The sequence below is a fragment of the Centrocercus urophasianus genome, unplaced genomic scaffold (genome assembly GCF_019232065.1).
Source record: "Centrocercus urophasianus isolate 14NV4802_14NV808 unplaced genomic scaffold, USGS_Curo_1.0 seq_10, whole genome shotgun sequence".
Lineage (NCBI taxonomy): Eukaryota > Metazoa > Chordata > Aves > Galliformes > Phasianidae > Centrocercus > Centrocercus urophasianus.
Window position 1 is genome coordinate 59,290,494 of NW_024884142.1, and position 24,926 is coordinate 59,315,419.

The 24,926-nt window shown below is 35.9% G+C and overlaps 1 protein-coding gene across 1 annotated transcript in view; it reads right to left on the reverse strand.

Moving 5' to 3' along the window:
- PRKN (parkin RBR E3 ubiquitin protein ligase) overlaps positions 1–24,926 on the reverse strand; it is a 685,723-nt gene that overhangs the window by 98,306 nt on the left and 562,491 nt on the right. Inside the window, exons 8-9 of the mRNA XM_042820470.1 lie at positions 24,667–24,728; positions 12,735–12,884 (exon numbers count right to left, since the gene is read on the reverse strand). Coding sequence (XP_042676404.1) covers positions 12,735–12,884; positions 24,667–24,728 — 212 coding nt within the window. The remainder of the gene's footprint in view (positions 1–12,734; positions 12,885–24,666; positions 24,729–24,926) is intronic.

Here is a 24,926-nt window from a genome sequence, read left to right on the forward strand (position 1 = left end):
TAATGCAATTTACTTAGTGAACTCTTCACTCCCTTCTGGTTATACTCATTTCCTTTCAAATATTTGGATTTGTATTTTTAAAATTTCTTGAAGGTCTAGTTTTCATCTTGCATCATATTCAGAACTATGTTTTGATTTTTTTTTTTAATTAATTTTTTTTTTTTTGTATTTGTCTAGGAGACATATTCTGAAAACTAAAAATTCAAACTTCATTTCTAGAGTTGACCGCTAGTCATCCATATGAAATTATTTTAATATTTTTTTATTTTTCTGAAAAATAATGAAGGGGAGCATGTTTGCATTATATAGATATAATTCTTTGTGACTATGAAACATTTTCAAATGTTATGAGGGCAATTTGTTTCTGCCATGCGTCATCTCTTCAGCAGTAATACTCAGCATGGGTTAAATGTTTTTTATACAGTTTTGAATAGTTATATGTCATACTTTGAAAATAGCGATTGAACTGTTCATTCTTTGTTGACTGAAATCATGTAAGAGATCTTTTGCTAATAATTATGTAATCTCCCACAGGGAGAAAAATTATTTGCATGGTTTATAACAAAAACAATTCAAAAACACTAATATATTTCCCAAACAGTGAAAGCTTACGACGCATATTATGAAAATACCACTGGTGAGAACCACAGCAACATATAAAAGCCAATATTGTATTGTACAATTACTGCTAGCTTTATTTGATGTCTGATTTATTTAACTCACCAACCACCAGTTGCTTTCACTCTGTTCATAAAACTTAAGGATCTGATAAGATGCTTCCTTAGAGCAAAGCAACTCGTTGGAAGCTGTATTTTTTTTTCCCATCTCCAAATGTGGCATGCTTTCCAACATAACTTTATGGAAGTACTTCATGCCTAGATAAACCTCCTATCAGTGTAAATAATTTTACAATATGATATCTGTAGATGCTTGAAAACATAACATCTGAAAGGTTGTAATCAATTTGTGTTTACATAAATCCACTGCAGTAAACAGGAGCGCATGTAAAACAGCACGGTCATGTGGTTGATCTGCTCCTTGTACATCCAGCTCTTGCACATTTAAAGCTTTCATCCACTTAACAGTCCTCTCCCTCTACTCCCACTGCTCCTCTCACACCCCTACAGCATTCCACCTAGTTACAGTTTATGATACAACCATCCCAATTCTGTCTTTGTATCTACACAGATTTGGGAGGCAGTTCCTCAATGTGTGTTGAATACACACAGCCAAGGCACATATTTTAACCAACATTTTTATTCCTTTATACTAGGCTTGCCTATCAAAGGATTTAATAAGTTAAACGTTTTCCAATAGAATACAGAATTTCAGACCTTGTCAAGGATCTGTACAGAAATTCCTACTTCTGCCTGGGCTCCACCTCTGCTTGGTCACTGAGCACAATGCAGGCATTCAGAGGTGTCGTAGTGCCTCATGCAGAGTCACGAGTTCCAACAGAGAAAGCAAGTTAAAGCTCCTTCTCTCTGCCTCCCAGCTATTCTCACAAAATGCAGGAGATATTTCTCACTTTACAGGTCAAGGGAGAGAGTGGAGATATTGGTGTTACCCTGAGAATTTTCAATGCTCATTAAGATCCTGCCAGGTCTTCTCAGCCCTCACCCTGAGACTGCTTCCTTATTGCTCTCATTTTCCTTTTTTACTCCTTCTCTAACTCCAGAGGAGATCTTGAGGATTTCAGCTTTGATCTTCTGCCTTTTATTGTTTTTTTTTAGATTTTGGCTTTTTTGTTTAGGTCAAATGTCACTGAAAGACTATGTTATCAACAGGCATATTCAACTAATTAAAACTTTTAAAGAATAGCTCTGTTTAATAAGCTTTCAACATAAGCATCCTCATCATAAAGACTAAGAAATTTCAAAGCGAATATTTAACAGTCACGAAATTTCTTAAACAAAATAGGACAATAAAACTTACATTCAGTTTAGTTGGAAAGGAAAAGTAAGGAGAAAACTAAGTCTTGTCAGGTTTCTTTACTTATGGTACTATTGTAGAAGACAATCCGTTACTACTTTTTCTTCGTACAGCATATGTAATGTTAGCCATTGGCTTTAAAGTAGTGACTTAAAAATCAATCTTTTTTTTTTTAATATAGCCATTCCAAGTGTGCAGAAGGGACTTATCACTGTTGTTACTTGGTATTACAAATGTGAGCATTTCCACTAGTATTAAATAGAAAATGACAGAGATTAAATACAAAACATCCTATCACTATTTGATATGGAAACAGCTGCAAGCTTAACCAGTCTATTTTACTGGTGACTCTGCCTGAACAAGTGAACCACCAGTACATAAAATCTTACTCTTAATCTCTTCATTTATGTCTTGCAAATGCCTGAAGAATAGACTTTATCATGGTAGTGATTATCACCCAAATTAACATAAAAGCTTTTGAAAAAAAAAAAAGAATGGTACCAATATTCTAATTTTTGAGAACTGTAAGGATAAAGTGGAGGTAGCTGAGACTTGGTTATTCACCCATGATTTTCTGACCTTAGTCAAGGCCTTTAGTTACAGAATGGAAGCTTTTCAGAATTTTCCCTTTTTTCTGCCTTATGCCAGTTTTATAAGCACATACTGAGTCTGGTTTTTCTACAATTTCCCACTGAATTACTGTTAGTCATTGTTCTCCAAATCTATATGTTTTCTTTTCAGTAAGGATATTATTACTTTACAGCATAAGGATATCTTCTATTTAATTTGGCAATTTATTTTTGGTCATTTCACTTTATTTTCATAATTTGCCTTTGACTTCACAATGATCTCTTTATTCCATTACAGCTTAGTGACCTTAACATCATTGTTAAAGTTGAAATGCAACTTCTATTTCAAACTCACTTGCACAAGCTTAAAACTTTCCCCAGATAATCTCTCTCAGACTGAATTTTTTTTTACACTTATGCTTTGTTAGAAGTGGCTTTTTGTTTGAAGCTTCGTAAGCATCATCTATTTGTTTTGATTTAGCCAACATGAAAAGACAGCAGTTCTGCAGCAGTCAAGACAGCTTTCAGATGCTATTTTTTGGACTCTGATAATTGAAAATCAGCTTTGTTTCAGCACTTCAAAATCAACTTTGATTGTGGAACGGTGGCTTTGCTAGCTCTTTGAAATTGTTTGGAAATAATAAAGTTATATACGTGACTTCATTATTAAAAAACTCTGAAGCAGTGGTGGTGAGGGAAGTTGATCACAAAATAACAGCACTAACTAAAAATTGTAAAGGATATTTATTTTCTATAAGGAAATTATGCTTACTTATATTTTATAAATAAATCAAATTATTTATCTCTAAATCTTTTATTGTCTTTTTTCCCTTACTCTTTATGGATTGTATGCAACTAAATATGTTACAGAGTGTCCAGTCAATCTGGGTTTAATACAGTATCTGGAAATAATGTAAATATTTTTCTTAGACTGGTGAAAAGAAAAAACAGTCTCTCTTTATTCCATGGACATACTGTTATAATTACAAAATGTTGTCTGCAGATATAGCACAAAATCCTACAGAGCTGTAAACCCAAGCTTAAGCAAAGGTAAGCAATGGTAAGGTGCAGACAAGTTCTTGTATGCTTTCAACAGAAAGGATTTTGAGCTAGGAAATGTTAATGCACACTACCCTCACCTTTTCTACGACTCTTCTCAATGGTTGCTTGTAGTGTGGATTTTATGCAATACCCTTTCATCACAGAGTCTCACAGTCTCAATACATAATAATTTCATGCCCTATTACTTGAAAAATGCTGTTGTTATCTTGGAAGAATGAGCTAAGAGCCTGGCTGACCAATAGGGAACTTACCCATTTCAGAAAGTCAAGGCAAGGCTCAGAAAGAAATCCTTTGGACATTTCTTTAATCAGATAATGGAGAAATATATATATAAAGCTAACATCTTTTACTGGGACACTCCTTTTAGTAAATGTTTATTAAAAAAAAAGAAGTGGAATTACTCATGAGTGCCATGCTAACACAGCTAGTTTCCATACTTGTACGTCAGATTCGTAGAATGGCCTGGGTTGAAAAGGACCTTAAAGATCATCTAGTGTCAACCCCCTGCTGCAGGCAGGGTTGCCAAGCACTAGACCAGGCTGCCCTGAGCCACATCCAGAATTTATGCAGAATAGACTTACATCTCAAATGCTCTAGTGCAGATTTTCAGTTTGATATTCAATGAAACAAAGGCTACAGGTGCTACAAAAGCTGTGTATTGCGCCACCCAAAGAGTACATCTTTCCTTTAGCATTCAGAACTTTGAACTTTTTTCCATGGTTAAGCTACAATTACCAGTCAGTAGGTTCATTCTAATCTAAGATCCTACTGTTTAGCTCCTATCTTTTTTACTCTATCATTTCCCATTGATTAAGTAGCTCTTGCATTTTACACTAATGCAGTAATAGAATCCAAAGTGCCTCAGGAGGTCTTTATATGAAAGGCAATAAATAATCCTACCTTGATTCACATTTATTTTCCTTTTCATTTATAAGCAATTTTCTGCATTCAGCCTGTGTTTCTCCTTCCTCTTCAAATTCAGAAAGTTTTAAGAAGATTGCTCAAATGAACCTCTCACACAATGAGGATCCCGCTTTCGGTTGCTGCCTCTCTCAAAAAGTACAGTCTTTGCTGATTGCATTATTGTTCCCCCTCCAGTGTCTCAGTGATAGATCTGCTGGTTTTTTTTTTTTTTTTTCTCCATACCAAGTTTTCCATTAACCCATAGTTCTGCTAATTTGCAAGTTATTTGTATTCATCTGACCTATTACACAGCTGCAGTCAGTACATAAACTGTATAAGCATGCCTGTTACAACCAGGAGTTTTAATCCATTAGCTGAAGGAAATACAGGTCAGTTTAAGATGGTTGTACTTCTCCATCAGCATTTCCCCTGTGTCATAAAAGCAAAAATAATCTTACTCTCTATATAAATGGAATACGAAGCCAGAAGACAAAAGTTACTTTCCCGTAAGTGTAGAATTTAATGGATATTTCTGTAATCAGTTTATTTCTCCTTTACTTCATATGTTACACTCCTTGTTTTTTCTGATGGGCCACATGATAAAGCATTGTTCTCAGACTGTCAGAGATATTTCCAGGCACTCTGTTGAACAAGACAGGTATAATGAGAAAAAAATAGTTCCAAGTCACAAATTTCCACTATATATAAGACGTGACAGAATTGTGAGTTCATCTCATATAATCTGAGCATCACGAACAATCAATTATCACTCAGATACTGCTACATGGAGCCCAATTATTTTAATTAGACAAGAGCACTTCAATCATCAAAAGACTGGAATCACAGTCCACTTAACAATGCACTTTTGTGAAGCTGTTCCTCCAACTCAGTGTGCTGATATCAATTACAGCAAACTGAATATTTTAAGCCATGCAAATGTTCATGCTTCTTCTTGTAGATTACATTTTACCCTTTCTGAAGATGAAGAAATTTGAAGGCGCTTCAGCTCTGGAATCTAAACACAGAGCAAGGGACAAAGCTGACTGGTTGGCATCACTAAAACTGAAGTTCCCACACCCTTCTAGGTGACTGTTCCATTCAACAGTTTACAAGGAACTATGATTCAGTTGATAAATCATAAAAGCAACAATGTGGTTTTAAATCTTACTCTTATTTTATCTCGGCCTTCAGTTTAAAACAGGTCTGACACACTTGCAATTTCAGCTAAATCACTAAAACAAGGACCATTTCTTTCTCAGCAAAACATTGGTCTTCAAATCACAGTTTGACCCAGTTTAGGTTCACACAGATCAAGTTTATCCCCTTTTGTCATAGGTCCGTGTGTCCAGGTTTGACTCTGCTTTATAAGCGATAATGTGATTTTACCCTAGTTTTCTCTCATACAATTTCCCTCACTCAAAAGTAATGCACTTCTGCTAACTGTGTTCTCATGGTAGATTACAGAGGCCAGCAGCCTCCATTCCCTCATCAGGTAACTACCTTGTGTCTCTAACTCCTTGGTCCTTCTTCCTCAGACCCCACCTGGCGGATTTTAAACAGTGAAGTACTAGGTAAGCCACTAAATGACAAATCAAGTCCATGCATTGAAGACATAGCACATTTAATACAAAATGTTCAGTGTTCATGTAGAATAGCCATTTTCCAGTTGTCTGCATGATGCAGAAATACGGAAAAAGCTATACCTTACATACATGAAGGGATACAGAATGTGATCACCTAATATGGCACATCTTACATTGTCCTAGAAATCTAGCAAACAAAGCTGATGGTGTTTCGAGTCCAGGCCAGTTAGAGTTGAAGAGTCACATGTTGTTTTCTAACACTGTTTTTATCAGCTAGTTCTCTGATTTAGGAGGTAAAAAAAACCCAGCACTTATTCTTTCAAGTATTGAACCAAGCACAAGTAATTGATTTATTCTCCTCATAGAAAGTATTTGTTTTGTTTTTGGTAGTTATATGAATGAACATGATCTATTATACCAATAATGGAACCATTCTCTGGGTTTTTTATCCAGTCATTGGCAGCTGAGCCACATCAGTCACAAGATCAATGAATTGCAGCACTGCAAGACATGGGCAATAGAAATAATGGACCTTGACAGCAATACATACAATTTGTTAATTGCCCAGTGTTGTTCTAGTGAAAAGCTTTTATTAAAACATTGGCATTTTTTAAAGTCCCACACTTAGACTTCATTTTAAATCACATAAAACATTAACAGAAAGAAAAAATCGAAAATTCAAAAAGAATTTTTGTTCAGTCTGAGAAAGCCTGTCATATTTTAGCAATGAAACAACTTGCTTAGCTACTGAAACACAGCACATCAACAAGATGGAATTCCACTTTCTGAAGACTACAGAGTGCCCACTCAATAGAAGAAAGTAATACATGATGATTGGCTAGAGTCGGTGGCACAGTGCTAGCAGCTCAGCATTTAGCCATAATAGAAAATGTCTGTCTCATTTTCATTCCCCTTGAAAAAGCTCCCTCTAGTATATTATGAAACATTCCTACTGTGAGTTAGTTTCTTAATCTCAGCAATACTTTCAGCTATTACCTTATCCATGGTAATACTTTTCTAGTGAATTTTCTTAGAAGCAAAAATTTAATGACATATGGAACCAGGACAGATACCTGAAATGTAATAACAAAGAGTAACCCAGCAATTTAACTACAGATAGTACTAGATAGTAGCTATCTCCTATTTCCATTTTAGCATATTGCAAATGACATAATGGCCTTCAGGTCTTCTCTTTTTTTGAGTTATTACTCTGTTTTTCAAAACCACAGAATCTCCTATTTATGCTACTGCCTTCATTGCCATTCAAATCGTAAAACTGAGACAAGAATTCAGATTGCTTTTCACACAGCCTTTCTTCACTCAGAACATTTTATTAATCTGATTAGAGAAGTAAAACTTTTTCAATCCAAATATGTTCAAAGACTGTCTGGAATTACCAATACTCATCTTGCTATCTTTAAATCTTGAGGTATCTATTTTCTTTTTGTATACATCCAAGATTTTCCTGTTGCTGCTAATGAAGAATCAAACATTTCTATCTGCACTTCTATTTAGAAATTAACTCTTTTAGGTTAGTGAGACTTTCAAATGTCTTGATCAGGCAGTATATACAGAATCTTTTGCCAAAAAACAGATGCAAGAGTGAGAATTTGCACAAAGAAGGTACACGCTGATCATGAAAATATATTGCATTAGAGGTAAGCTTTTCAACAATAGACTTAAAACTGCCAGATGTTGAAACAAATTTTCTCTTCAAGATCGAGGAATTTTACAAACTATTATATGCTCTCATATGTATGAAATAGCTCCGAAACAATATTTCCAAGCTAGTTCATGCCTCAGAGTTTAAGCATTTTCACACATTACTCCAAGCAAGATATAAACTTGTAAGGTAAACAACACTGCCTTGGAAAGATAAAACACCCCAAACTAACAAAATACTCATTTGGGTTATCAAAATTTAAAGACTGAGAACTTTTTGCTTGGAATTTTTATAATTAGGGTTTGTTTCATCAGAACAAAATATTCTTCCCAATTAGGTAGTGTCTGTCCATGTAAATATTATTATGCTTAACACAGATATGAAGTATGTATGCTAAGAAATGTATGAACAAGAGATAATGAACCAAAATAAAAAACTTTGCAAACCATAGGAATGTGCACTGCACTTCTCCTGTAACTACTTTAGAGTGTCTTCTACTTTATTAAGCTTTCTGAAAGGACAGACAATCATTAATTCCACAAATATACTGCAATTGATTGCATTAACATATGATTTCTTAGCTATGAAAGAAGAATGCAAGAAGAAATCAACAGGAAAAAATTGCTGGGAAAGTGAAATTGCCTTTGAGATTTTGTTCTATGTGGTAAAATGGCCTAGGAACACTATATATAAGGAAGACAGGGTATCTACATCTATTGATTTTTCAAGGAACTCTTGCAGTCTGCAGCCTTAAAATTTCACCCATTCTGGAACACAATACTTTTTTTGTGAAATCTTCATATTTTTCAATGGCACTGTCTTTACACATTTAGTGTAAATTATGTAGTAAATACGGTATAGAAGAGCTGAAGTAACCCCAATATTTTTGCTGCCTTTGCAAGGTTACAAAACTTCCATTATCACTGTATAATGCAATCCACTACAGTTATTTTCTCACTTGTGGACTGGAGCTTCAGCTGAGGGGAGTCAAATGAAAGACCACAAAAATCAGTGATGATAGCTTGTTCTTAGCATAATTTGGAGCGGTCTCAGAACTTCCATGAACTATCTCACTTAGCTATAATGTTAGCAGTCAGATCTCTGAACAAAGGATCAACAAAACACAGAGGAACTGGAACTAAATTATTCTTCTTGCTTATATACACTGTGCTAGCTAGGAATGAATAAACTCAAAGAGGAAAGACTGTCAGAGCTCTATCTCCATAATCTCAGTTCTCCCATTCCAAGGGAATCATAGAATCATGGAATAGCTTAAGTTGGAAGGGACCTTTAAAAGTCATCTAGTCCAACTCCCCTGAAATGAACAGTGACATCTGTAGCTTGATCAGGTTACCCAGTCCCGCCTGAACTTGAGTGTCTCCAAGGATGAGGGCATCCACCACTTCTCCAGGCATCCTGTTTCAGTGCCTCACAACCCTTTTGCAAAAAACTTCTTTATGTCCAACCTAAATGTCCCCTTTTTCTGTTTGAAACCGTTTCCCCTTGTCATATCACAATAGACCCTGCTAAAGTGTCTGACCTTTTCTTTCTTAAAGCCTTCCTTTTGGTATTGAAAGGCTGCAGAGCAGAGGGGCACAAACACCTCCCTCAACCTCTTGACCACTCTTCTTTAGATGCAACCCAGGATATGGTTGGCTTTCAGCACTGCGAGGGCACACTGCTGGCTCATGTCCAGCTTCCCATCCACCAGTACCTCCAAGTCCTCTAGCCTCCCATTTCCCAGCTTGTATTTATAGCAGAAGTCTCTGCTTGGATCAGTTAACTGATATCGCTGCAAAATGCTTTTGCTATTGTGAAGAAAGGGTTGGGATGCAATCACACATTACTTAGTTATCATCCCACTGAAAGATATTAGCAGTGAAAGTTTCCTAGGACAGATGAGCTATACATATATATATCTCAAAGCAAACTTTTTAATAAGCAAGCAGTAAAGTCCTCCTTGAAGCTCCACTCTAACCTATTTTTAACTCCTTTTTTTTTGGTATAAAATATGTAGGAAATAATATCACAGTATAAAATAAAACAATTCAAAAATGTTTTATTCATAGAGCTCTTGCATGCCTTGATTACTACAGCTTTTCCTGTACTAAGGCCAACTGGCACAATATGTACTTTCTTCTATGTTTTGTTGCTGCTTTCTTGTATTAAATATGTCAAAATTTTATATCTTGGCAATAAAAGTTAGTAATGTAGGTCTGATGCATAGTAATGAAGGCAAATTTAACAGTATAAAATGATAACATTCTGATAAATCAGTTAATATGTTAATGGCTAATAATAAAAAATGCAAAAAACTAGGCAAGAGTGAAGTCAGTCCATAGTATCACAACATGAATATGGCAGATGACTGTTCACGATCATTAAAAATATTTCAGCATGTTACTTTCTATGTCAAAAGAAATCTGTTTGTTCTGTGTAGCAGACACATATTTATCTAAGGTAGCTTTTGGGTGAAGGAGTGACGACTCATGTTAGGTCTATTTTCTTCTGCTAAGTCTATGTTATCACTTATTTGAACTTTACCAATACACAGAAATTCATATGCCCCAGAAGAGACTCTACGCATCTAAAGTGTAGTTTACAGGATGACACATGTACTCACAAAGGATCTCCAGATTCATGTTGCCTTATTTCTTTGCTTAGCTGCTTCAACAAGCAACCTATCTCTAACCTAGCTGCAGAGGTAAATATTGCAAGACATCTTTTGCTGAATTTATTTGGATGAACAAAAAGGATGTTCCTTCTTTGAGCCTGTAAAGGACTATGTTTGCTTGTGAAAGAACCCAGAGCTCTGATGTGTCTGAGCCTGGATTTCTATGACACTTATTCCACAAAGACTGGAAGGCCTTCACAATAAAATGACCAGGCTTTGTCTGGAAAAAAAGCATCATCACAGCTTAAATTTCTAAATAAAAAACACCCAAAGAGACTCCAGAAGATGGAGTAGAAATAAAGAGCTTTCCTAATTGTCTTGGTGTCCTTGTAGGCAAATTCTTACCTTTTACCAGCACAATGAGTTTCTCACCAGCAGCTGACTTGGCCATCACTCTCCGATGCCATGGCATTCCTTTTTCTCCCTTGCTTTTGTCTATGTGCTGCCATTCCCAGCTCTGGGCTTGTAGCCTCTGGGAAGGCAGTGAGTGAGACTCTGTCACCCCGAGCAAGCTCAGAAAACACCTGAGAGAAGTAGCAATCCCCTTCATCTCTCTCATGAAGGAGAACTAGTTGCTTGTAATTCTAAGAACAGTTCCTGTTCACCACAACTCTATGCATTAGACACTGTAAAGAACATTAAAAAAAAAAAAAGAAGAAGAAGAAGAAGAAAAAAGCCTAATCTGTGCACAGGTTCTAGCTGGATAGCATGCAGACAAACGTGAGTTCCACGAAGCAGGACATAATATATGTAGTACTTGGACTCTCGCAACAGGCAATATTCTGTCACGAGTCTTCTTTCAGGTTATCATTTGTCAGGGGGCAACGAAAGACTCAATGACATGGTTTTTTTCACCACATTCCACTACAGATTCTGAGGAAGGGCCTTAATATTTATAACAATTGCTTACAGACCAAGCTTTTGCTTCTCATTTCCCAGTGAAACGTAGCTCATAATGTTAAAGGCATTACATTGTCCAAACAAAGGGTTTGTTGGTCTGGTTAAACTCCAGACTGTAGATCTGGTCACTAGCAAATACAACACAGATTCCACTGAAGGAAACAGAACACTTAGCTAAGCTAAGCAATACACCAATCCTTTATGCTTTGCAAAATTTATTCACAGGGCTTTTGCAGATTCAAAATGATGATGAATGAAGCTGCAAAACACAGTTTGATTTTCATCATTTCATGGCAGAAAGTAGAGTAAAAATTACTTGTGATTTTATCTTTCTTAAACAATCCCTAATGGTTAATCTAGATGCATTTCTTCTCATTTACTCAGTCTTGTTTCTTATTACTCTCCCACCTTCTGCTGTATTTTATTGCCCTATGTCTGCTCAGTGAGGCTGGGGAGCCTCTCTTCTACATGCACCACTGCATGGACATATAGAAAGTTTTACCAAGGTCGACAGATGCTAACCCACTCAGAGAAGACAAGTTACTGCAACTTCCTACTTCGGCAAACAATTATTCTTCCATGCTATCAGTTTAAGCAACATCAAAACTGCAATAAAAAGTACATTTTCCACAAGAAAGACAACAGCAGGAGCATGATAATATTTTATAAATACAGATATTTTCTCTTCTCTCATCCTGCATGGAATTCAGTAACGTGAACAGAGAAACAGTCACTTAATAAAATATCAGTCACACTGACATAACGTTTAACAGCTTCTTTTATATATAGATTTCTCTCTGCATATTTCTGTTTTTGCTGCAGACTGATTCTTGAAAACTACTGTTAATTCTACTGTCAAAAAAATCACTGACCTGTATGATATGACTTATTAGCAAAAACATTTCCAAGCGTTGTTGGCTTCCGCTTTCCAAAATTTCACCATTAACTGTGCACAGTCTCTACTTAAAAGTGTGTTTATTTTCATTGTGTATCTTAAAATATGTAATAAATGCTACTGAAGTATCACCAACTGGTTATTCTTTTTGTCTTCTTTTTCTCATTTATGAATGAAGAAAGGTGGTGTTAATATAATAACGAATGATTTAGTCAAGATTCTGCTCATTTTTGCTGAGTATAAGGAGAAAAAAACAAAGTGTGTTTGGACTGTTATTTGTACAACTCATTTTCTTACTTTAAATATTCAGCAGCTTCTAAAACCAATTAAAGCAACACATTCTGGAATGGACATGGTCTGCACAATGAAGTAGTCATTCTTAAGCCACTGTGCTGTATTTCAATAGTTTATAGAGATACAGCATCCCATTCTCTTATAAAGGATGATTCAGAGTCATCAGTGGAAAAACAAGAAGCCCTTTTTTCCAATTTTTCTAACATCCTAAAAAAGCATTTGTTTTTCACAGAGCTGATAGAAAAATGTATGTACTTACTCCACAGCCTATTCCGTTGCCTGGCTCACATACAATTTTCCTCACTCCTGGTTCGGGTAGCAGACCCGCCCCACAGCTGGGGCTTGGACACAGCAGGCCGCCCATCTGCAGCACGCACTCCTCCGCACCATAGCGCTGGTAGCGGTTGTACTGCAACACAACAGACAGGTGTTAAACTTCCGACTGCAAAGAAAAAAAACAACCCCACAAGCTTAGAATTTGCATCTATCCCACATATAGAGTCAGCTGTCCTAAGGGCTTATGTGCTAAGTTCAGCTTATATGACAAACGGTTCAAACTGTGTAGATCACTAATAGAGGTGTCATAGAATCATAGAGTAATGGAATAGCTTAGATTGGCAGGTACATCAAAGATCATCCAGTTTCAACTCCTCTGCCATTGGCAGGGTTGCCACCCACTAGATTAGACTGCCCAGACTGCTCATTTTGCTCCAATTCACTTTGCATGCATCATTCAGTTATCTTTTAAACAACTAGAAAAATGTATGAGACACCAAAATCAAGAAACCAGCAGACTGTTCCTGTGGATAATGCTGAGAACTCTTATATTGATATACCAAAAACATGATTGTAAACATCATAAACGTAGTTCAACAACAAACACTGATAAATGCTGTGTACACACTGAAAAGAATCCACAGAAAGACCCAGAATAATGTTTTTGAGCCAAACGGTTGCAAAAATTCGGTCAGTCGATTTCCATTTCAAAAAACATTTCATGATACTCATTGATAAAATAGTTGTCTCACATCCACTTAATTTAATATCAGATGCAAGTGGTTTTACTTCCAGGGTTATCCAGGAAATTCTCTTAGTTTCTGCAGTTTTCATCTAGTCCCATACCAATAACTTGGTATGGGCTTTGGAAATGTCTCCAATTTGATGGTAGACACACTGACATACAGGAATATTGAATAACACACCCATTCTATCCTCTGAGACAAAAAACGCCCACTCTAAGATGACTGATGACATAGCAGTAACTTTCCCTGGTCTAACTTGTCGTGTTTTCAAACTGAGATAAACTGAACAAGTCCAAATCATGCTGCGAACATGTAAATCACATCCACTCTAGGGCTCTGCGCTGGCTCAGTTCCATCCTAGTGGCTATAAAACCACTGCTACAGATTCACCTATAAATCTGGTCTACTGTAGAGTGAAATAAATGAAAGAATTTCATTTAAACAGACCCATGAAAACAGGAAAAACTAAAAGGCCAAAGAAAAAGGGAGTAGCATGAATTTTCTTTTAGAGCAGAATGACTTTATGGTGAGCTAAAGGAACAAAACAAACTTTATGTTACAGTGCTCACAACAGTGTTTAGTGCTTCATAAATTTTTTCTCTTATAACTGCTCATGAAAATCCACTTATTCCCTTTTTCTTGGATAACAAACAAAAACCTGGTTGCGATTTTGTCAGCATTCCCATAATAAATTCTCAGCTGAAAAAAAAAATATATTCTTTCTATTTTCTAACTTAAAATAGAGGTCATGAAGGGACTACTCTGGTCACCTCTCCCTTTCTTTTGATTCACAAAACGACAGGATAGGTAAGATTGGAATCAATCAGTCTTCTTAAGCCGCAGGTAGGAAATGGTCCTCTTGGCAAGATGGACAAAGAAGTTCTATTCTGCCTGAAAAGTTTGATATTTTATAGGATTTCAGCACAGAATTCTCGCATAATTATAGCACTCTTATCAGTGATTTTCACACAATAAAAGCCAAACGAGTGGATCAATACAATGGCTGGAAAGATCACACAGAGTGCATTTGCACATCTTGATATCTAGTTATCAGCCAGTTTCCTACTTTCAAAGCTCAGATACATTTACAAGATCATAGAGTCATAGAACGGTTTGGGTTGGAAGAGACATTTAAGATGATCTAGTTCCAATCCCTCTGCTACATGCAGGGATAACTCCCTATAGACCAGGCTGCTCAAAGCTCCATCCAGCCTGGCCTTGAACATCTCCAGGGAGGGGGCATCCACAACCTCGCTGGGCAACCTGTTCCAGTGATCTGTCATAAGAAGCCATTTTCCTTATTCCTTGTGCTTGCACAGTAGCTCAGTTAAACTCAGCAATTGATTAAAACATGTAATAGCAGAATATAAACATTTTCTACCGTACATAATTCGCTGATTTATATCCTGTATTCTGTGATCTGAAATAAAATGTCTCACTTTACATTAAGGAGCATTTACAAAAGGTTTGTAAAGGACCAAAACACCATTAGTAAATTATTAATTAGCAACTTTAATATAGTGACAGATTACATCTATCAGAGATATTTTCTCTTGATATACCACAGCCATATATATCACACAGCCCTGACACAATCAATATGCTTAAAAAAGTTTTAAAAAAAGTTGCAAAAGCATGTAAATGACTTTGGAATATGTGATTATGTTTTTCATCACTTGTCTGGAGATTTAAAGTAGTATTCACTTAATTTAATTTCAATTTCTACAGTGATGATACCTACGGTTGTATGAGTTGCTTTAACTCATTTGACAGGGAGAGAGAGGATGCAATTTGTCTTTTCTTTTTTAGATATATACCTCAGTATGAGAAGAACCAAGTCTTAGAGCGCCCTGTTGTATTAACAATAAAGAGAAATCAAATAATTTGCCAGATTCTGACACCTGACATTATGTAACTCCCATAATAGGTGCTTCAGAAGCTGTAATTCTGATCCTAAGTCACTGGGCCAAGCTGTTTTTGAATCCAAGGATTAAATATCCAAATAAGTTAGAATGTGAATTACCTACACAACATTCTTTCTTCAAAAATTAAACATTCAACCTAAGCAAATCATATTGGCTCCAAATATACAGAATGTGAAGAGACCGTTATCCCAGTAAGGGAATTTGTCCTGACTTAAGTGTGATGTCTAAGATAGGTGGGATAAATCACCCTGAATAAATGTTTTAGCTGAAGCTCAGAATACTAACTTAAGCTAGATACCTAGCACTTACAGAGCTGTCACCGGAAGATTAATTCCTCTGTTCATTCAAAATATTTCACATTATCTATTACTCAGTTATTTGAGTGTGCACCCTATTTAGTGATGCACTCACCAAGTGAAAAGTGCTCTGCATATTAAAAGTATGAAAAATATTCCAAATTATCTTTAGGACAAACTTCTGAAAAAATGTAATATATGGAAAATTTGACTGAACTGCCATTCATAGCACCCGATTTCAATTCCTGTCAGCAGCACAGCCTTCCTGTGGTTTTCATGTAAGTCACTTAATCTATGCTTCTCAATGGTTCCCCATTTGTAAGGAGGTAGAGTGATACTTGCTGATTTCACTGTAGTGTTGAGAGGCAAAATCCATTAATAGTTATGAGGACATCAAATACTGTGGTAATAAGAGGCATAGCATTACACAGAAATCACCAGTTGTCTACTGCTGCTAGAAATCAGCTTTTGAGCAAAGCATGCAAGGCATTAGAAATATGCCTTAAAAATATAGGTAAGTATATAATTGCCAGATTTACCACAGAATCACGTATTTCAATATGTAGTTGGAAAAATAAGTTTATAAAATATGATTTACTCCAAACATTTAGTGCTAAGACAGATAAAGGTACATAAACAAGGTACTTAAAAAAGATAATTATATATATATATATTTAAATTACTTATTTATTCTTTTTTTTTTTTTTTTTTTTTTTTGTGAAAACAACATTCTGCCATGGACTTTCCCCTTGGTTTGCTAATCGTCCCAGCCAACCCAAATCTATACCTTCCACTGAATAAAATTTTGAGTAGAAAAAATTCCCAGCTCTACTTCTGGTATTTTAACCACATCATAAAGATCTTTCATGCATGTTTTGCTCAAAAAGAGTTGTCAGGGCCTTTAGAAATGATTTTCATAAATGATTATAAATTATATTATGACATGGACACAGAAATTGGATAACAGTAACCATTTATTCCCTGCTCCCCACTTTGCAGATTGGGATGATATCCCTGGAGAGTTTGAATAGCACCAGGCTTTCAACCAGAGGAAATTCAATCACTTAATATTGTAAATCAGTGATAATATAATTGAAATCACTGGCCTGATAGAAGAATGAAACAGGGTCAACTATACATTTCTCTACTTTAAGGTTCACTGAGATTTAGATATTAAGACAAACCTGAAATGCACCTGGATGCACAAAACCCTTGTGAAATAAACTTTGTGAATATAGTGCTTTCTTGCTATGTTATGTAACTTGCCAGCTATGCTTTAATATGCCTTGTGCTATGTATTTTAACTCACTTTTAAAATTTCTCTTTATTTTCCTTTTTTTTTTTTCTTTTTTTTTTTTCCCTTAAGCCTAAAAGGATTTTCTCAGTAGCAGCTTCACAGAGAATTCAGGACAAAAGTTAAACAGGTAGATATAAAGCCAAAATTTCTGGTTTCTACAAGATAATTTAATTACTTGCTTTTTTTTTATCTGCGTGCAATGGTCTCAGAGGAAAGAAAATCTACTTTCTGGAGTCAAATTCTTTTTACTGCTCATATAAATCAAATAACCATCTGTGTGTTTCAAAATTAGATTGTAGGGCCTATTAGTCCATAATGTAGACTAAGCATTTTATTTATATGTATTATACACATACAAAAATAAAATAAAATTAGTTACATAATGCAATTATGTAACTTAAAGTATAAAACCCTTACCACACATTGGAATAGCAAAAGCACTTATAAAAAAGGCAGCATATAAATGACTTTAAAAATAGATTTAAAAAGATTGATTGTGATTGTTGTCCATCATTCTGTGGTTCATTGGACTACCTTTAGTTTATTTTTCCCGAGTTACTGTGCTCCACTGCCTGGATAGAATGGGAAGATCAAGTTCAAAGCATCAGCTTTTTACTCCCTCACGATCACTGAGCACCACAGAGGAGAACAGAAAGAGAATCATCTTACACAGGGCTGCAGTTTGAATGACTTTGGGAAAGTGCGTAAGACAGTCTCAAGAAAATACTTCATAAGCAACCCATGACTAGACCAATACAACACAGTTTATGTACAAAATAAAACTAGGACAGAGAAAGGGGAAATAAATTTCTGAAAGACTGGAGGGCACAGGATGGTAGAAAGCACAAGAGCACAAGGTGAGGAGTATGAAAATAATAATTAAGAAAAAAATACTATGAAGAGAGAACATTGGAGAAGCATGTATTGGAAGTCAAACTGAACACACAAGACACAATACGATACAGGGAAGAAAGCTGACTAAGCACATTGTATGGTTTGACACCATATTAACAAACTAGTGAAAGTTATATTATTTTACAGCAGGTATTTATGGAATCAGTGTGAATAGACTGAATGCTGGAAATCAACATTCGATTCCTCCAGACCCTTGTCAGCATTCCTTTGTTCCCTACAAATGGCAAACCTCAAGGCTCATAACTTATGCTTTTATAAATTGCGTAACTGAGATTCACTGAAGTAGAGAATGGCTCAAAGGAACTGCACTTCTCAGGCTGCAAGAGTCAGTGTATGCATATTCCATGAGAGTAGATCAAGTTCACCTAAGGGATATAAGAATTCTAACTTGTTACACTTGCCTGAGACCCTGAACACTGTAGTTCAAATATTTCCTCTGCATTCAATAAAAGCTTGGGTGGAAGAGAATTTTTTTTTTTAGAAGGATTTTTTCATTGATAGGCTCTATACAGAAATAACAATGGAAATTTGGTTCCTATGCAAAATAACACTTTTGTTTGATTTTGATAAGACAAGAAAATAACAGTTTTGATCACAAGTACTTTTCTCCCTTCTTTCTCCCTCATTTTTTATTTCTCTCACTACTCTAGTGCACAGGCAACCAGGAGAAAAAGAGTAAGAAAGGAATGCTCTGTCTGTGACAAGAACACAAAGAGTACAAAGTTCTTTAATCCAGAAGCAACAAAGTTGAGGAACTCACATGGATGTCAGTTACTTCAGGAAGAAGAGCATTAGGAGACATGCAAAAAGACAAAAAAATACAAATGTCCTGTACCGTATTAAAAAACCCAAACTCTAGTAAATATTGCAAGCCAAAAAAAAAAAAAAATAATCATTGCCACACATATGTATTTCATAATCCTTATAAAATCCAAATTCATGTTATATGATTTCTGTTCATATTGTACTCTTTTCACACTAGATTTCCATGTCTTCTAAAGTTACATCTCATATGAAGAAGAGCACAACCCCACATCACCTTTGAAAAGCATGGGAATGTGCACCTGCTGATTTTCAAAACAGAGTACACTTTGCAAAAGCTTCCCCCAGCTCATAAGGAATGAGTGTCTCCATTCAGGCTGTCTCTGATTTCAGGGATATAAACACCCACGACATTTGTAAAGAAAAAGTGAGCAGTGCTACAAGCTGCAGTAGTAGCTGATAGAAGAGATCTGTTAAAATTGATCATTCCCCTGTCAAAATATCAAGAAACTGGCCAATACATTCTGCAAAGTTGTCAGAGCAGATGATATAGTAGAGAAATGTAGCTATACATTACTTTGCAGCTTCTTTTCCTGCCACTAGGATGTGATCAGCTTCATCTGTTCTGTGACCTGTTGGGGGCACTCAGGTATAGCAGCAGACTGCTCTTATTTGTTTTCCCTTCCAGCCTTCAGATGTAGCTGCTATTTTATTCATGAATCACAATATTCCATTTAAACAATTAAACAAGATTTTTGTATCACTTTGGGGAGAAGAGGGAAATTTCTCAGAGAGTCATTAGGGAGACTCTCTAACAGTTCACTGCAAGTCATCTTGCTATGTTTGTATATCATAGTGTTGAGGCCTGAATTAAAGTGTTCTCTGCTGTTTCTGGCACTGGCTTTTTGAATTACCAGCTGTACAGTGTATTTGGACACAGCCCATATTTACTGCATCTTTAACATGTATTTGCAAGCAGCTTGTATGATCATGACTTGTAGAATCATTTATGTTTACTTGGAGACAGCCAGCCTGACAGGGCAAATGGTTGCTGCAGGAAACTGTAACTTTCTTATATTGTGCTCTTTCTCAATAGCTTACCAGTTAATAAATCTTTCATCCTATTCCTGAATATCTCTCAAGGTACCTATGAAATGAAGCGGTTAGACAGCAGGTTGGACTGCATCCACTATGCTAGGGGAAAATGATGGATTACGGATAGCGACACTGAACTGCAAGAAAATGCTCAACAGAACTAAGGCCAGTTAGGTGGCTTCAGGTTTTACCCTTCATGGGACTGCACATCCAGGAGACTCTCTGAACCTTGAGCGAGCTTTTGTGCACTGGGACTGTCTGTGAAAAGGAGATCCAAAACAACTCAATCAAAGCTGCTTTCTGAACTTTTTCCTGCATCTCTTCCATTCATGTAATGTATCAGGAAACCAGCAACCAGAAAAAGAATAATGATCCAAAACATGAATAAGCCTTTTTATTTTCTCCAGTCTAGAAGAGGCTTATCTTTGGAGACGTTTCTAGGTCATAGTCTCTGGCACCTTCTCAAAGTGTCCATTACTGAATGGGGTAGCAATTTGTTGCTAAATGTATTTATGTTGCATTTTAAATCAATTACTCTGGAAGCCAGTTATATCTGGTAAATTAGATATCCACAATGCATATGATGTACCAGAGGAGATTATACTCTTCTATTTCACCATATAGACTCTTTCCATAAAATCTACAAACAATTCCCTGTTTAAAAGTTTAAATTGGAGACCTTGATGTCTCCAATTAAATGTTAAAAGACAGAGTTTCTAGCAAGAATGAATTTCCTATACCACACATTTTCTTGAGGGAACAGGAGATGTGGGAGATTTACATGTCAAAGAGACTAATGAGAATTTAGACTATTTGGAAAATAATTTTATTATTATAGAACTTTTAGCAAATATTAATCAGTAACTCCTCACACTTCAAGTAAAATATAAAGTATTTATTTCTGAGCATTTTCATTCAGTGCTTATGTTTAGATAAAGAAACAGTTTATTTGGATAGACAGATGGGTAGGTAGGCACATTTCCTAGTGGACTGATCATTAAAGTGGCTCAACAACTTTACCTCTCACCGACATTAATAAAAATGTATATAAACTCACTATTTGCTGGAAAAAAATATGCAGTGAAGAAATGTTAGAGATCATTGTTTTCCGTTAGAAACAGATTATTGATTTTGACTGAAATTTTGTTGATAAAAGTAAGAGACTTGATGAAGCAGGCTTCTCTAAGACATTTGTCCTGGTGCTGCATGGCATTTTGATTAAGTATCTAGAGTAATGCAAAATTAATATGCCATATATTAAGAGGATTAAAATTTAGCTATCTGGCAGGTCTGAAATATAATTGTAAATAGGTAATCATCATTAGGCAGATATATTTCCAAAAAGATTCTGAAGGTATTGATTCCTGGACTTATGTCATCTAAAATTTTTATCAATGACTTGGAAGAAAACCAAGGAATACAGAACAGCAGTGAAAAAGTTTGCAATAATTTGAGAAGAGGAGTAATGAACAAGTGAATCCATGCTACAGGGCTGTCAGAGCTGTTGGTCAGGTGAGTTTAATCAAACAGCTTTTCAGCTATTTCTTCTCTATGGAGAACCAGCATAGGACACAATCTCACATTCTAGAAATCTCTAGAAGGGAAATTATGTTCCTTATTGGGCAGCCACTACTTTAACTGGAACCAGCAAGTAGCTACACTGGAAGTAGCTACACTGGAAATGCCTGTGTAAAACTAAAAAGTTCCATCATTCTGTCTGAAATATTTGTCAGTCTGGCTGCCTTTTGCTGTGAAAGCAAATTGTTGAGATCTGTTTTAGGGGTATGATAACTCTTTCTGAGTCACATTCATACATTTGAGTGTTGGTTTGGTTTTCTTTTTGTATGTTCACTTATTGCCTTTTGATAGAAAAAAGTGAACTGAAAATATAAAATATTTGGACACTGAGAAATGGCAGTTACGCAAAGTAGGAAAGGTGCTGGTGCTGGTAGAGTAGTGGAGAGAAAAGAGACTGGCAATTTTTATCTTCCATTGCTGGAAGGTATAATAGGATTTAATGTTTTTAAGAGATTTGTAAACAAATAATGGATGTTTTTCTCAGCAATGTACTCCCATTTAAAAAAGAATTAATCCAAGAAATTCATGTAATGTGGATTCTAAAGGAGATCAGAAAAGATTATCACAATAGTCCATTCTGCTTTTATAATCTGGCCTTAAATACATAAGCATTTTAAAAATAAATCAAGTTTCGACATGTAGCAGTAACCTGCCTCTGTTATTCCTTGACCGTTGCTTGGATTTGAAGAAAAGATTTGTTGATTGATAATGCTGAAATTCTAATTAGTCTAAATAAAACAGCGTGATAATTAATTATGAATTTTCTATCTAGTATGCATTGAAACAGAAAAAAAAAGTCCTTTAAAAAATTAAATACAAAACAAAAATATGAGAGGTCATTAGAATTTTTTTTTTCTCCTGAAATTCCTTCCTCTCTTCATTTAGATGCATTTTAGGCTTTTTTTTTCTTTTTTTTTTTTTTTTTCTTAAACATTGTTTTTGCACCTACTTTTCCTTAACTATCAAAGACCACGCTGATTTCAAACAAGAGCTACTGTGGTCATCACTAGATTCAAGACAACAAAGCTTTTATAGATACACAACATAATTGCAATATTCTTCACGCCTTTGTGGGTTCAGAGAAAATTTCAAGTAGCACAGCAATGTTCACTACTTCACAAAGCACTTATTAAGACTGTAACGATAATCATTGTACCTGAATAACCTGTTAGTGCAGCCAGTTTAAAAGAAAGACAAATCTTCACAGGTCTGATCCGTTTTGTAATGGATCTTTCTAGCTGCGTATTTTTACACTCCTAATGCTTGCTAACAAAAGTTTTTCATCCAATCAAGTGTAGTCACTACAAATAAGAGCAATTTCATTATGAAAATCAGTAAAAATACCTCAAATATTCTGAGTGGCAAAAATATAGTATTTGCTTGATTAGCAAAACTTCATTAAAATTCTCCACTCTCTTCAAGACTTTTCTTATCATTTTCTTATCATTGGCAAAAAATAATTTTCTTTTAAGGTTCCTCATGGTTTACATAACATCTCACTTCTGACAGTCATGTATAACATCATCTAGTTCAATACTGAAAAGATGTAAAGGTAGGAGAGTGGAATAAAGAAAGAAAGACTACATTGGTAAGTCTTCAGTCTGACATCTCCTAACATCAGATTTGCAGTCTTAACTCTTTAAGCCTTCATCTTGATGCCTACCACTTCTGCTTCTAAAAAGCAAACAGAAAAAAAACCCCAACAAACCCACAACAGAAAGTTCATCAACTAAATTCTACTGCTCTGTCAGTGGTTGCTACCAAGGCTGGGATGTACTACTCAGACCACTACCAGTGGAATTATCTGTGTCTGGCTTGAGACCTCTCACTCCTACTCACAGTCTTTTCATTTAGCTGTTTCCTACTTTGCATTCATATCTCTATCTTTCCTCCTAGCCCACTTATTTTCACCACTTGACAGCTCATTACATACAGATTTATATACTTCCTTTACTTACTAGTCTCTTCCAGCAAGTTTCTGTACTTGGTCCCTTCCAGTTCTTGGTCCCAGTTCCTTGTCAGATCCTAATCCCTGCGACTCTTGACTAGCCAGCTCCGCATCCCTCCAGTAACCTCAAGCTTCATCTGGCTCTGCTCTCCATTTGTCAGCTGGTTCTCAGCAGTCTGTCAGCCCCATCAATCCCAGTCTTTATTTCTTCTATTTCTTCTTTCTGAACTTTCAGTCTCACTAGACTTTTGTCTCTCTTCTGGCCTACCCTGTTTTCTGTCTTTTTTTCCATTTTTGTCAGACAAATCCTGGCACACTGCTCTTTCTGCTTTCTTCTTGCTAAGAAGAAACTTAGTCCCTGAGGACTTACATGCTTGATTTTCTATAACATCTGAAGTGAGGGACTGGTGGAAGAAAATTGAAAGTCTGGAAAATGTACCAGCAGTCCTAACTGTAAGAAAAATATGCCTGTAGGATAGTGAAAAGGAAAGGTGAAAGAACAGGGTGTTCTAGTCAATATAATCTGATCTAACAGCTAAGTTATCAGACTTTGAATTAACATTTCAGGACATGTTCCTGCATTTGTCATAGACTTCATATAACCTCCTGTAAGACTCTTGGGGCTATGTTCCTTAATGGAAGCAGATGTTCTGAGGTACAACACACCAATGCTGAGCTTTCAGGCAACTGGTCCCTAAGTACATATAGCAACTCTGTGGTAGGCAGTTAGGCTTCATAACAGTACAGTAGGAAAGATACTTGAGACACTGACAACTTGAATTTCAGAAGCACTGAGATCTGACAATTTAACTTGCCTCTCAATGTTTAAGGCTATTTTCTCAATATCTCCATACATCGATTTCATTGCTAATAAAACATTAACTGTGACCATCTTGTGACTGTGGTAAAGCATACCTCCCATGCTTTTGTAAGGTCTCTGTATAGAAACAGCTTTGTCAGTGTAAAACGCAGCTATAATTATGAATAAGAAACATTCTTCTAAAAGACTCCGTAGGCTAAAAATAAGAGATGGATAATACAAAACAGTTGTAAATCTCAGTCCCTTAGTCAGATTGTTTGTCTATCTGCTGTTTTAGAGAGCCTGTTTACTGCTGAAGTCTAAAGCTGAAAAGCTGTGGCATATAGCAGATGTACCAATTAATAACCTGTCAAGGCTGATGGATAGAATTAAAAGAAAAAATTGCACATATATCTCCTGTGTGCATTTTCCCCCATATTTCAGGTCATTGGGGGTCAGGAGACACACTCTGCTTCTCTGGAAAGAGGCAAAACTGTCTCATTAGTGTCTATCTTTCATGACATTAAGATGTTAACTTTGAGATTCTTACTCACCTGTTCTTCTCCCAGAATCCTGAAGTGATGAACCTCTTTAATCAAGGAGCCTGGACAGCCAGCTGTCAGAAAGAAACAAATACAGCCACTTAAGAACTTCCTCTCAGTGCAGTTTCAGCAATAAGATACATACACACAGAGAGGATAGAATATACAGATTATGTTGGATTTAGAAGATTAGAAAGATAAGCCATGGTTCTGTGGGCAACAGAATGCTGAAAACTGTCTATTGAATAATCCCTCCACATTTCAGAGCATGC